The following is a 13,849-nucleotide window of genomic DNA, read 5'->3' on the forward strand; positions in this document are numbered from 1 at the left end:
CTAATTTGATTGTTCAAAACTTTGAATGAGAAACTTTTAGAAGCAGTGAGTTTATAAATTCCAGAATACGTGAAGAGTGATGAGAGAAATTTTAATCAAGGCATTTAAGAAAAAATTAGATTGCACGTGCGTTACTTTTTTGGATAACAATGTTATAGGAAGAAGATAGGAGAATGCCACTAGTTGCATTGCTTATTGAGAGTTGGTGCAGAATTGATAGGCTGAATGGCCTCATACTGTAACATTGCTGTGACCTCCAGTTTAACAGGTATATTTTTCAAAATGGTAGAGGTGACGTTTTACCATTTCCCCCCCCCCCCCCCCCCCCGCCCACCCCAGTCCAGATTTCATCCTGTGCCTTTGCTGCCCTCTGTTTCTTCTAGTTGGTGTTTAACAGAGTAGTGCTAATTCATCAGCTAAAGCAAGGTAGCAAATGGGAATGAACAGGAGATTTCCTTTTCCATGTTCAATCTGATCCCATGACACATTGTGCACTCCAGACTCTCCAAGGATTTCCAAGATCACATTTTGACACTGTTGTTCTCTAATTGGATTGGCCCTGTTGTTACAACAATGTTGGATGAATATTCTCATCACTTGTAAGGTCTGATTCTATAGTATAACTGACTAGCTAAGGCTGTTGCTTCACTGATCTGTGGGACAGGACATTGCATTTTGGCACAAGATCCCAGAAATTAGAATGACTCTTCAGGGTTGACATGGCATGGTGTGCAGTTGTCATTTTTAGAGCCTGAGATGTGGCAATTGAACTGGTTTCCTCTACATGCGGGAGACAGGGCGCCAACTCACGAGCATTTCGGGGAACATCTCTGGTCCACGCACACCAAATAACTCCAACGCCCTGTGGCTGAACACTTCAACCCCCCAAGGTCTTACAAATTCTGGCCCTCTTCCACTACCAAATCAAAGCCACCCACCAACTGGAGGAAGAACATCTCATCTTCCGCCTTGGCACCTACAACCACATGCATCAACATTTGACTTCACCAGTTTTCAAATTCCTCCCCCCCGCCCCCCCCATCCCAGATCCAACCCTCCAACTTGGCACCACCCCCTTTACCTGTCCACCTTCTTGCCTATCTGCTCATTGACCTGTCAGAATTACCTCCCACCTGCATCTGCTTATCACCATCCCACCTACCCTCCCTCTAGCCCCACACCCACCTCTCCTATTTACCTTTCAGCCCCCTTTTCCCCCTCCCCATTACCAATGAAGGGCTTATGCCTGAAATGTTGACTTTCCTGCTCCTTGGATGCTGTCTGACCTGCTGTGCTTTTCTAGCACCACATTTTTTTTCATTCTTATACAACTGAATACCACTTCAGGACCCAAACACTTGCTTTGGTTTTGAAACATTACCTAAGCTAAATTGGTTAAGAACAGCTTTTTGAAGGATAGTAGTGAACCAGATGGGTTTTCTATGCTGTTGTGTATTTTCATGGGCACCATGACTGAAGTTCCTTTTTTTTTTTGTTCCATCTGTATTAATATATTTAAGTTCTACAGATACCGTGGTTGCAAATAAGTTCATCACCAGAGCTTTAGTTTGGACTTCTGAATTACTAGTTTGATTTATGGCAAATGATATCTTGAATGTGGAGGTTGATGGCGTGTAAAGTGAAGACAAAGGGAACTGATTATGGGACATGGGGCCAGAATGATGGCAGAAGTGTAGGAATGGATGCAGTTATGGGTCTAATCAACCGACAAGATGGGGAAAAATCCTTGTTGAAGGAAATGGGAAGACCTATCAAAAGCAATAATAAAGATATAAAATACAGAAACTGCTTGACAACTGAGTTTAAGCTGCTGACACTTCATCAGAACTGAAGAAAGAGAAATGGAATAGGTTTTGCGCAAGTGGAAATAGTGCAGAGCACTTGTCTTCAAGTGAGAGGCATATTCAAAGCCAAAATAAGTTTTTGATTTTGCAGTGAGAGCAGAAACTGGCACAGATAGTTTAGAAAAATTATTGGTGAAAGATCTAGAGTGGCAGAGTCTGACCTTTTTTATAGAGGTATATAAAATCCTGAGGGGAATGGAAAAGGTAAACAGCCGAGGTAGGGAAATCTAAAGCTCGAGAGCATATGTTTAAGGTGAGCGGGGAAAGATTTAAAAAGGGCCCAAGGGGCTACCTTTTCACACAGAGTGGTGTGTGTATGGAACGAGCTATCGGAGGAAATGGAGATTGGTACAATTACAACATTTTAAAAGGCATCTGGATGGGTGTATGAATAGGAAGAATTAAGAGAAATGGTCCAAATGCTGATGAATAGGGCTAGATTAATTTAGGAAATCTGGTCAGCATGGATAATTTGGAACAAAGGGTCTGTTCCTGTGCTGTACAACTCTGATTCTATGAGGTATCAGACCTGTGAACTGAAATAAAGAATAGTTTTCACATGCCATGTAAAGATTAGCTTAGCCATGATCCTATGTGGGTTTTCATTGCAACAGTTATTTGGAGGAAATGAGTGGAGTAAGCGAATACACTGTTCAATATGAAAACAAATTCTGCTATGTAGAAGGTTGTGGTGGTGAATGTTGACTGATTGAATTTTTTTTTGAGAAGACCACAGCAGTCAGGCTGACAGAGGGTGTATGTGCAGGTAGTTTGGGTGCCTCTGTTAAAAAGCCAATGGTTAGAGGTAACAAAAAGTATAAACAACAGGTCCCCAAGGGAAAGTCCATTTTGGATTATGGAAAGTATGTAAAAGAGTGCTGTCCTGGAATGTGGGGCTAAAAAAGGTACTTATTATTTTGAATCTGTTTCCTAGTTCTACGCCAGACAATCAAAAAATAATTTCTATTTTGAAAATAGCAATTAAATTACCATTTACTATTCTATTTTAGAAAACACTATCCTAAAATGTGATCTTGTTTTTTAATTTAAACATTGGAGTCTTTAATAAGTGGGTAATGAGCCTTAGTCCCCAAAAGAGGTGACTCTCCATTAGAAAGGGACAGTTGATTATTTAGCTTGAAGGCCAGGCCTCCAGGAAGTAGTGGTATGAGATTGAACCTCCTACTGTTGGTGTTATTCTGCACTATACTCGAGCTATCTGACCAACTGAACTGTTTGGATTCTAGGGGTCAGTTGTAATTCTGATAACTGAGGTTGGAGTCCCTGAAAGGATTTCGGGTGGTGATTAGATCATTCGCAGTCTTGGCCAGTAGATCTTTGAGAACATTTGCTAGCAATTTGCCCAGATTGCGTATCTGTTCACTCTTGCCCACTGCTGTTTCCCTATCCTCGTATTTATTCAGCTGTCTACCCTTGAATTTCTTTTGACTTCTATACTCATCCCTAACAAAGTAATAGAGGAAAATAGGCAAGTGCCATTATCACAGTGTAACAAACCTAAAAATAGCAAAACAGTCAGCACACTAAGCACTGAGCATCTGATAAGACTGACCTGTGTTCTTGCCAACTCTCAAAATACTCCATGAAAAAAGCCATTTCAAAAGCTGATAGCTTGTGGTGTTTGGGAATGCATTTCCACTATTTTCCCTTGGTTGTCATGTTGCTCTTCTTTCTGACTTGCCTGTGCAACACATTTTCAGCAATCAGTCTGTCTTATCACAGAACCAATAGATTGAATTGCTAAAAAACAGTCACCTACTATAAATTCAGATTTTGAGCAGAGTATGTTGTCTCTTATGGATAGATCTGGTTTTGTAATAGTATAGTATAAATATGATACCATGAATTACAGAATGATTAGTTCTACTCCTACACCTTTTTTAGGAAAGTTAGGTAATTAAGTTCATGGTTTGAACAGTCTAATATGTTAAATGTAAAGCACTTCTTTGTCAGTTTAATATTCCTCCTTCCATGATCTTGATATTTTCTGGATAAATGTTTGGTACTTTTGTGACACATTTATGAACTATTGCAATTCATTCTATATCTACCTTAGTATTAAAAATAAGGAATATAAATTTGTCTAATGCTGCATTTATGATTGGCTGCAGTTCAAAATAATTTTAATCACTGACTTTTCTTTTAGTTCCAACTACTAGTGAAAGGATTCAAGAGAATCAATTCAGTTTTACATTAACTGATAAACAGAGAGAACAGATTATCTCTGGGTGAGTAGAAAATATTGTTACTTTTTCGATTTAAGTAGTGAAGAACACATTTGTGTTTTCATGACTACTAATGAAGTTTTTTGTTTATAAAAGTATATGCTCCAGTAGAGGTTATTCATTTGTGAAGAGTTAGCCTATGATTTCTTGGAATGAGGTTCCACAAATGTCCTGAGTCTCTAAACTGAAGTATATATCTGCCTGAAAACAACAAAACACATGCTGGAGATCACAGCGGTTCAGACAGCATCCATTAAGAGAAAGCAAGCTAATGTTTTGAGTCTAGATGACTCTTCAGAGCGAAGTGAAATGTGGAGGGGGCTGCATTTATGCTAAAGTTGGGACGGTGGTTGGTGTTTTAGTGGGTGTAGTGAAAAGATTCTGATAATTCAGATTGAGTGATTTGGCATGTGAGAATGGTAGGATAAAGGTGTCTCCTGTCAGATTCGAAATGGGGGAGGGATGGACATGATAACAAGCTAAAAGAAAGGGAAGAAATGGGAGCTGATTCACAAATTAAACATGTTCAACTCCAATATTAAGTCTAGAAGGCTGCAAAGTGCCTACTCTGAAGATGAGATGTTGATCTTGCACTTTTTGCGCTGTGATTCACTGGAGCAATGCAGCATGTGTAGTCTGCATTTGGTTTCTTCAGTGTAAAGTAGGTCACATCAGATGCAACAAATATGATACACAAGATTGGAGGAGGTTCAGGTGAAATGCTGCTTTACCTGTAAAGACTTTGTTTGAGCTCTTCATTGGTGAACAGGGAGGAGATGAAGGGGCAGGTGTTGTATCACCCCTCCCATTCTTCTCCCATTCCAATCACTTAATCTGAGCTATCAGCATCTTTTCTCCATCAGCTCCTCCCCCCCCCCCCCCCCCCCCCCACCCGCAAACCCCCAAACTATTGCACAAATGGTGCTACCTCTACATTTCACTTAAGCTCTGTTGAAGAGTTAGCTAGACTCTAAATGTTGGCTTGCTCTCTCCTTAGGTGCTATCTGACTCCCCGTGATCTCCAGCATTTGTTGTTTTCAGCACAGATTACAGCATCTGCAGTAACTTCTTCCTATAAATCTAATTCCTTGAAAACAACAGCAATTCTTCAGCCAACATTATGATTTATGTTGTAGGATAGCTTTTTGATAAGAAAGAAAGGAGGAAATCCACACAAATCCGCCTATATAGGAACATTGAACAATCAATGTCTAAGACTTTTCTCTCTGGCATTTGGTGAGAATGACTGACTCATCTGTGATCTGACCCTTTTTTGCTCATGATACCTCTAACTAGTTAACAGAAATCTATTAATTTTAATATTTCATCCAGCATCAACTTACATTTGAGGAAAGGTTTCAGAATTTTACTAACCTTTGTATGTAGAAGTATTTATTAACTTCACTTCCATAAGATTCAATTTTTTTTTTTTAGGGTCTGTCTCCTCTTCCTAAATTTCCCAACCAGAATGTATGATTTCTGTCTATATGTCCACTAAATATTGAAACCTTCAATCAAATTGCTCCTTAATCTTCTAAATTTCAGAAAATATGCACCATTTTATAAATCTACACTGCCACTTTCCAAGAACTGAGCAGAGTGCACAAGGTTTGCTCTGTCCAGACCATTGTATACTTGCAGCATGACTTCTAACTTCTTGCATTTGATTTTCTGACTTTATTCAAAACACACACCCTTACCATCTGGAAGGTCACAGTTAACGAATACGTCTCAGTCCTAAACAGTCAACCCTTATTGTGTTCCTGTATTCCAGTCATTGTCTATTCTGTCGAACCCCTTCAGAATTTTTGTACATTCAGGGGAATTCTCAATTTTCAAAGCCCACAATTGAGAAAACTTGAAGATCAGTTAGGGCACCTGCAATATATTGATTTTTGCACAGGATTTTTTGTCAATTTTCTTCAAGGCTATAGTCTGTTGTTTTCCCATATGTCTGTTTGGCCTGGTAGAGGCAAAAGGTAGTGTTTCAACTTATTTACCACAGATTATGGGGAAGGTTGGGCTGACTTCCCACAACTCCATACTATGTGTATTTATTTCTTTTAGAATGGGCTGTGTATTAGAGGCATGTGTAATTTCTTTACACAAATTATTATAAAACATTTTAGTTTTTATTTGCTTTCTTCAAGATGTTCAAAGAATGGCGTGCAGTCAATTCAAGTGCAGTTAAGGTAAGCAATGCAATGATTTACACAAGTGGAATTGTAATGAAATGTTAAATATTTCCAATTTAATTCAAGCCAGAGTGATTTGTCAAATTCCTACTGTAGAGATACTAAAATATCTTTTTGCTCTAATGCTGTTTCAAAATTGGAAGTATTAATATATCTTTGCGGTGATTGTGGCAAGGTTAGCCAGGTGCACCTCCATAAAATGAGTTCCCTAATTGGGGAAACTGACCTGGTCCATTCAGGGAGCCTTGCCTGAAAAGTATAAACAGGAGTTCTGGAAAATATAAAGTTCTTGCATTATGGTGTCAGTACATTACTGCGTCAGTACATATTGACACAAAGCCATGGGTGATGTGAGGATAAGATAAGTACAACTGGTGGAGCCTCTGGGTACAGTGTCAATGTTGGGGGGAGGGGGAGGGGAGGGCAAGGTGGGGACAGGAATCTGAGTCTCCTCATTCTAGGAAGAAAACAATAAACTGGAGTGTCAGAGGTTCTGTTCATTCTGAGGAAGCCTGACCACTGTAAATACATTGTACATGTAAATAAAGGGTGATGTAGTGGTGAGATACCTGCCTCTGTGGAGTTACTTCAGTGACTGAGGAAAAAAATAAGGTCCTGAAGAAATTTGCTCTCAACAGTCTTCTTTGAGTTGTGATGAGGTGCTGGCATTGGTTTGGGGTGGACAAAGATTTTATCTTTTGAGTTGGTATAAATGTCTCTGGCATCATGCTGTTACTTGGGAAGCTTGACTTATTCGATCCTGTCATTGAAGACTGAGCGCAGTACGTAGAAAGAATGGTTTTTATTTCTGACCAAATGATATCGGTACTGATGAAAAGCAACGAGTAATTCTCTTGCTATCTAATTGACCTGCAGCTTTCTTGGTTATTAGGAGTCCAATGTTTCCTGAGGCACCTGATTCTAAAATCTTTAAATACTTGGCAGATTTCGTTAAGGAATATTACGACCCCAAACCACCTCCAATTCTGAAACGCTATCCGTTTTACTCAGCAGTTCAAGAACCAAGGGAATCTCTGTTGGGATTTTGATGAAGTTAAGCTGACAGAGAGACTTTTTGACTTTGGTTTAACCCTTAATGAGATGCTGCGAGACCATTTTGTATGTGGGATTAATTATGTAACAATACAGAAGCATCTATTCCCTGAAGCCCAATTGGATTTCAAATAAGCACTACAGCTAGCTTTGTCATTAGAAAATATGGCAAATGGAGCATATGAGTTCCAGGGTGTGTCAATGGAAGTGGACACCCTTTCCAGGCTCTGAGTTTGGGGGAACACAACTCGAATAAAGGCAATTGTATAGCCTCACAGGACATATCCTGAACTGAGGGACTTTAGACCAGCCCACAGCAAAACCCCAAAACAAAGCCAAGCTTTGGCCAAGTGGTTAATATTTTCTTCAGGATCCAGGTCAACAAGCCATTGTAGTCGCTGCCGTTCTGTGGACTCTAGACAGCAATGTCGTCCCAGCAAGCCTGAATTGAGTAAGAGAACTCTGGCCGGTATCAAGGAGAGTGCACACCCTAGAAGGTCTACCTACATCTAGCTTGGAACAGTTAAATTGCTTAGCTCCATCCAAATCTGAATCAATGAAAATAAACATCTGGTTAAATGGTGACCTGGTCCTAATGAAGGTCAGTACTCTTACGGCCATTTCAGTGATTGCAGAACCAGTCTTTAATAAAAGTTGCTTTAGACCCCAACCCTTAGGTTTGCACAAGACCTTGGTTAGTCTAAGATCCTTTTCTGGGGAACCTTTACAGATTAAGAGTACAACTTTGGTTCCAGTCTCTTATGAGAAGCATCTGGTTCAGATACCGCTGATGGTATGAAAAAGCTTGGGCCCAAGGTGAGGCAGCCTGTCCCAGCACTAAAATAATAATTGTCCCAGTAAATTAATAGATAGCAGGTGTGAGATGCTGCCTGTTAACTCCCTAAGCAGCTACCAGAACAACAGCTAAAGTTACTTTCTGATTAAATTTTAGGAATACTTCAGAATATTTTTTTTTAAAAAAGTTCCTGTTAAAGATTCTTCAGAGAATCATGGGGTACTTTTCAATATGGGGGAAAAAAAACAAAGCATAATAAACATTAAAGAAAAAACATTGACCTAAATGTGAAGTTAACTAGCTTTAGGAAGCAACTTCTCTTATGCCCTGAACAAAATAGATTGTTCACAGACCATTAAACACAAAGTGCTGACAGTAGAAGTAGCTGTATAACTTAATATTTTATAACCATTCAGTATTACAAATCTTAGAGCAAGTAAGTTAAAACTTTTTTTGTATTTTTACATTTATCATTATATCAGTGGGAAACAAAAGAGGAGTAACTAAATTTGATAAAGGTAGCACGTGGAATACATTGAATAATTGAATTCAAGCTGTCCTTTGAGATAAGACAGCTGGAAACAGATCTGAAGAAGTGTAGATAGTAATTTTGGAATGTGAATGTATAGGATGCATTGGAAGATCCCAGGGCCTAGAAATTGTAGTGTCTGTTAAACACCATAAGATATGGGATTTTGGGGCTATCCATTATTAATTAGGTATCTATAGGATTGCGTAAACAGAGTAAGAGGCAAGGACATAGTGACCACATTGTATGTGATCATTGTAACTCCATGTATAAGAAAAATGTTCTTTACTGTAAAATCAGTGTGTGTCATTGACCTCTCTTCTGATCGGAGTGAAAGATTAAGAGAATAATTGAGTTCATACGTGAAGACCAGATCCAGGGATGTTCCTTTGGTCCTCTCCCTGCATTAACTGGTTTTTGCTTAAACAAATGTCTTCCATTTGCCTGAATCCAGCCTACCTCCTGCATCTTTGTCCCGGTTGGGGTTATGCTCCTTTTACTGACAGACCTGTTGATGGACGGTGCATAGAGTGCCACAAGGACAAAAAATTACCGTTAGCTGTTCCTGCACATTCATGGGAATGGCCAGGTAAACCCTGGACTTGGTTGGCATATTCAATGTATAACCATTTCGTGGGAGTCAAGATTCTTCATCATTGTGGATGCTCACTCAAAGTGGCTGGAGAGCATAGAGTTCATTTGTGAAACATGGATGACAATAGAAAAGCTGCAAGCATCTTTCACAATACTTGGACTCCCCAAAGTGTTGGTCACAGACAACAAGCCATTATTTACCAGCAGGGAATTTGAATATTTCCTCGAGTTGAATGGCATTTGGCGTCAGCATCCAATGGTCCAGGAGATATCTGATCACCCTTCATGCAACTACAGGGATAGCTCCAGCAGAGTTACTAATGGGGAGAAGACTTTGCACTAGATTAAATATGATCTTCCTGGACATGAGGAGGAGGTGAAATGACATGAGGAATACCGGTGCTAGACACCAGTCTCCTCTATATGAGTTTATTTACAGGGATGAAATTTGGTGTAGTATCCACAGAAATGGCTGTGCATCATTAACAGGCATGGTCGACATGAGGTCAGGTCCCACGATACACAAAGTTTGGGTAGGTGAGGCGATCCCGAACAAGCACATGAAACTGAAACTGCAAACTTACGAACAATGCAGGAGCAAAACATACCCTACCCCTCAGAACAGCCAGAAAGGCTGGCAGACCCTGTGGGTTCTCCCTCTGTCTAGCATTGATGAAACCTTGGAGTGTGAGGTGGGCACGACAGATATCACTGCCTCAGGGTTTTACTGCCTGATGTGGAGGTGCTGGTGTTGAACAAGATCAAAAATCGCATGGCATCAGGTTATAGTCCAATGGGTATATTTGAAAACATTAACTTTTGGAGTGCTGCTCCTTCATCAGGTGCTAGTGAGAAAGGAATACGTTAGATACAGAATTTATACGGAAAAGATCAAAAGGTCGTTCAACTCTTGCAACTGAATTCGTTCTCATGAGTTGTATGACACTTTGTTCTTTCCTTATAAGTTTTTTGTGTCTAAGGTCTTCCTCTCTCATTAGCACCTGATAAAGGAGCAGCGCTCTGAAAGCTAGTGTTTTCAAATAAAGACTTTGGACTATAACCTGTTGTCATGTGAGTTTTGACCTTTTTACTGCCTAAAGAAGAGGATGAATTTCTTTCGGGATGCTCTGGGCACAAGAATTGGGTTACAGTCTGCTACACGTTGCCGGTATCCAAGGCTGAATCGGAAGAACTGGACCTAGTGCGTAAACTCCTCAGGAGAGGCTACAAGAAAAAGAACAGGCCTCTGTTGTCAGATTGAGTGGGAGGGATGTAGTACTTGTAATGAGGTCAGTCATATGGACATCACAGAATGAGGTCTCTCTAATTAGGGCTGTTAACTTGGGTCAGTCAGAGTCCTGGCTGATAGATATAAACAGGAGCATGAGGGGTTCTTTTCAATCTGAGCTGGCACTGAGGAAGCCAGACCAATGTCAGACTATGCACGTGTATATCAAAGGTAGCTTTGTGACAGCATACCAATCTCTGTAGATTATTTCAATCATCAGATTTTTAACTTATTAATATAATTTATTTTTTAAACATTTTATGGTACATTTCAGCTTTTGGTACAACTTGAATAACTTGAAATATATTTTCTCATTTTAAAATTTAATGTAAATTTTGAACTTCCAAGAAAGCGCTGACTGTGTCATTGATTTGAGTGATTTGGAAATTTTTGAAGTACTTCAGTAAATATTTATTAATTATAGAATCTATGCCAGAATGATTTAAAGGGGCCAGGAGACTTTATTATGATGATTAGTGTTGTAAATTGGGTATTTTCTCATTGGAAAAGAGGTGATTTGATTGTTGCATTTTGGGTTCTAAAGTACTGACTCATGTAGAGTATGTATTGGATTCTGGAGTAGAGTGGTGCTGGAAAAGCACAGCAGTTCAGGCAGCATCCGAGGAGCAGGAAAATCGACGTTTTGGGCAAAAGCCCTTCATTAGGAATACAAGCAGAGTGCCTGAAGGGTGGAGAGATAAAACCATCATGTAGAATATGTAGCTGTTCCACTTTGTCTAAAATAGTACAAACTGAGCAAAATGAACCTGCGGAAGTATAATTTCAATTGGAGAGTGACCAATTTATGCAATAGGACATCAAGGATGAAACTGATAGCAGTTAGTAATGATTCATTCAAACCCAAAACATTTTTGGGTTATTAGAAATTTGAGACACCACATGTCATCAGGCACTCGAGGTGGCTTTGAATCTTTGGTTCCTGCATCTATTCACCAGTGGCAATTTCTTCTTCTCATTTGTGTTCGTTGATTAAACCAATATCATTGCTATGTTGGATCAACAACTCTGTTAGCCGTGCTTGCAGCAACTAGGATGGGTGAAGGCAAAGTAAACGAGGCTCAGTTTGTCGCAATAAGCAATTCCGATGGGTCAAATGCCACTTTGTTTATGAAACATGAAAGGATTTTTAAAATTTGTCATTTTCTTCAATGCTTCACCAGTGTCTCTAATTACTCTACTCCAAGGAAGTAAATTCTTCATCAGTATTCTAAGATGTGTTGCTATTAGTTATTCAGTAATGCGAAGTGGTTGGCTCTTGTTGACGGTCAGTTCTCCTGATGATCAGCCAGGTCTGTCCCAGATCTCCTTCTGACAATCCACTTGGGGCAACTTCTTTAACCGCAGTAAAAATCTCTGATTTGTTTACTATTTTATATCCCTTCTAAGAATAGTATATTGATACTGTTCTTTAAATCTGCCCTTAAAGCTCAGGACTTAATTATATTCTGCTCACTATATTAAAGGATTTTAACCTACCCAGAAAGAACCCCTTTTTTGTTTTTCATTTCTTCTTTCATTTTTCCCTTGCTTGAAGCCTCTTGTGTTCAGTCTTCTAGAAAAAGATGTCTATGCTTTGTTTGCTGGAACACGACTCCATCTTATCTAAATTGTACAGTTCCAAGGCCTGTTCTTCTTCATAAATCCAAAGATCAATGTCTTTTTGTTGCCTGCAGTATCTTTTCATTGTTCAAGTTTAATTTAGAAAATTTGAAATTTGCACAAGTGATTGTCTTCAGTCCAATTTAGTTTGTCATGAATTATGGTAGATATTACAACTAAGCTTTTTAAATTGTTTTTTAAATTTGCTGTCCCATAGCCATGCCACCTGAGAAGACACTCACTCCAGTCAGTATTGTTCTAACTATGTAATCAGATGTACAGCACAAAAATAGACCCTTCGGTCCAACACTCCAACCAGATATCCTAAACTAATCTAGTCCCATTTGCCAGCACTTGGCCCACATCCCTCTAAACCCTTTCTATTCCTAAACCAATCAAATGTCTTTTAAATGTTGTAATTGTATTGGCCTCCACCACTTCCTCTGGTAGCTAATTCCATACACACATCACCCTTTGCCTGGACAATATTGCCTCTTGGGTCCCTTTTTAAATCTTTCACCTCTCATCCTAAACCTATACCATCCAGGGCAAAGACCTTGTCTATCTACCCTATCCATACAATGAAAATTTGAGCAAGGAAAAAATGGCTTCTTTCCGTTTTTAGCCAGTGGTTTTATGTGGGTGAGAAGTGATTTTGCTGATATTCTGTGTTTTCATTGCACTGTCTTCAGTGGGGATGAGAGGTGTGTAAAATACAGTCACAGCAAGGCTATATGTCAAAGATATATGGGGGGGGGGGGCGGGGGGAAGGGAAGGAGATACTTGTGGATGCAGTGCCAATCCAGCAGGCTGCTTCACTTTTGGATTATGACCACCTTGTGTTTTTTGGAGTTGAACCCATCCAAGCAAGTGGGGGCTATTCTCGTGAAATGGCTATTGGCTTCACCTTATTGTCATGTTCAGCTCCGATCCTAGTTGATCCTCTCATTGTAAGTGAGACTGGGATAATTATTTAAATTTCAGGTGTTATGTTGAACATTAGCCTAGACATGCAAATTACTAAATCTTGTGATGGGCCGATTTCCAATTTTGAGACTTAATTTATTTTCTCTTATTTCTCCCTTCCTTGTATCTCAAACAAAAGTGAAACCACATTTGTAGTTCATTATAAAGCAATACAGGTAAATATTCTGCTTTTCCTTGATAACTAATGGAAGAATGCTGGCATTTCAAGCAAAATTTCAATGGAGCTCCTAATGGACTAATTTCTCAAGTTTTTGGCTGTGCTACTGCAGTCAGTACGTTAAAGCAGTGGCATATTCTGATTTTTGCAAATGTAAAATTAGTGTTGGAACAGTGCTCCTACAATCCAAACAAAGCAATGAAAAGAACTACAAACTCTAGTTTGGCCTTCTGTAAAGATGAGAGAAATGGTGATAGAAGTAGTGATACAGAATTTATTTTTCAACAAAATTAATTTTTTCTTTTTTTAAAGGATTTGCCACTCAGATACAGAATTTATTCAAGACGACCAGTATCCTCCCTACCTGTCAATAAAAGTAAACTCCAGAGTGTGTCCTTTTACGGTAAGCCTTTGCTGTCTCATTGCGTATGAAGACTATACAAGAGAATTTTAAAACCTGATATGAAACTGGAAGACTAAAAAATCTTTTCATATGCAAAATCTGATTACATCTTAGTA

The 13,849-nt window shown here is 39.3% G+C and overlaps 1 protein-coding gene across 1 annotated transcript in view; it reads left to right on the plus strand.

The window, feature by feature from the left end:
- Positions 1-13,849, plus strand: part of LOC140494516 (E3 SUMO-protein ligase PIAS4-like) — a 92,291-nt gene that overhangs the window by 51,385 nt on the left and 27,057 nt on the right. Inside the window, exons 4-6 of the mRNA XM_072593779.1 lie at positions 4,033-4,114; positions 6,262-6,303; positions 13,643-13,733. Of these exons, the coding sequence (XP_072449880.1) occupies positions 4,033-4,114; positions 6,262-6,303; positions 13,643-13,733 (215 nt within the window). The remainder of the gene's footprint in view (positions 1-4,032; positions 4,115-6,261; positions 6,304-13,642; positions 13,734-13,849) is intronic.

This window comes from Chiloscyllium punctatum, chromosome 24, assembly GCF_047496795.1.
Source record: "Chiloscyllium punctatum isolate Juve2018m chromosome 24, sChiPun1.3, whole genome shotgun sequence".
NCBI lineage: Eukaryota > Metazoa > Chordata > Chondrichthyes > Orectolobiformes > Hemiscylliidae > Chiloscyllium > Chiloscyllium punctatum.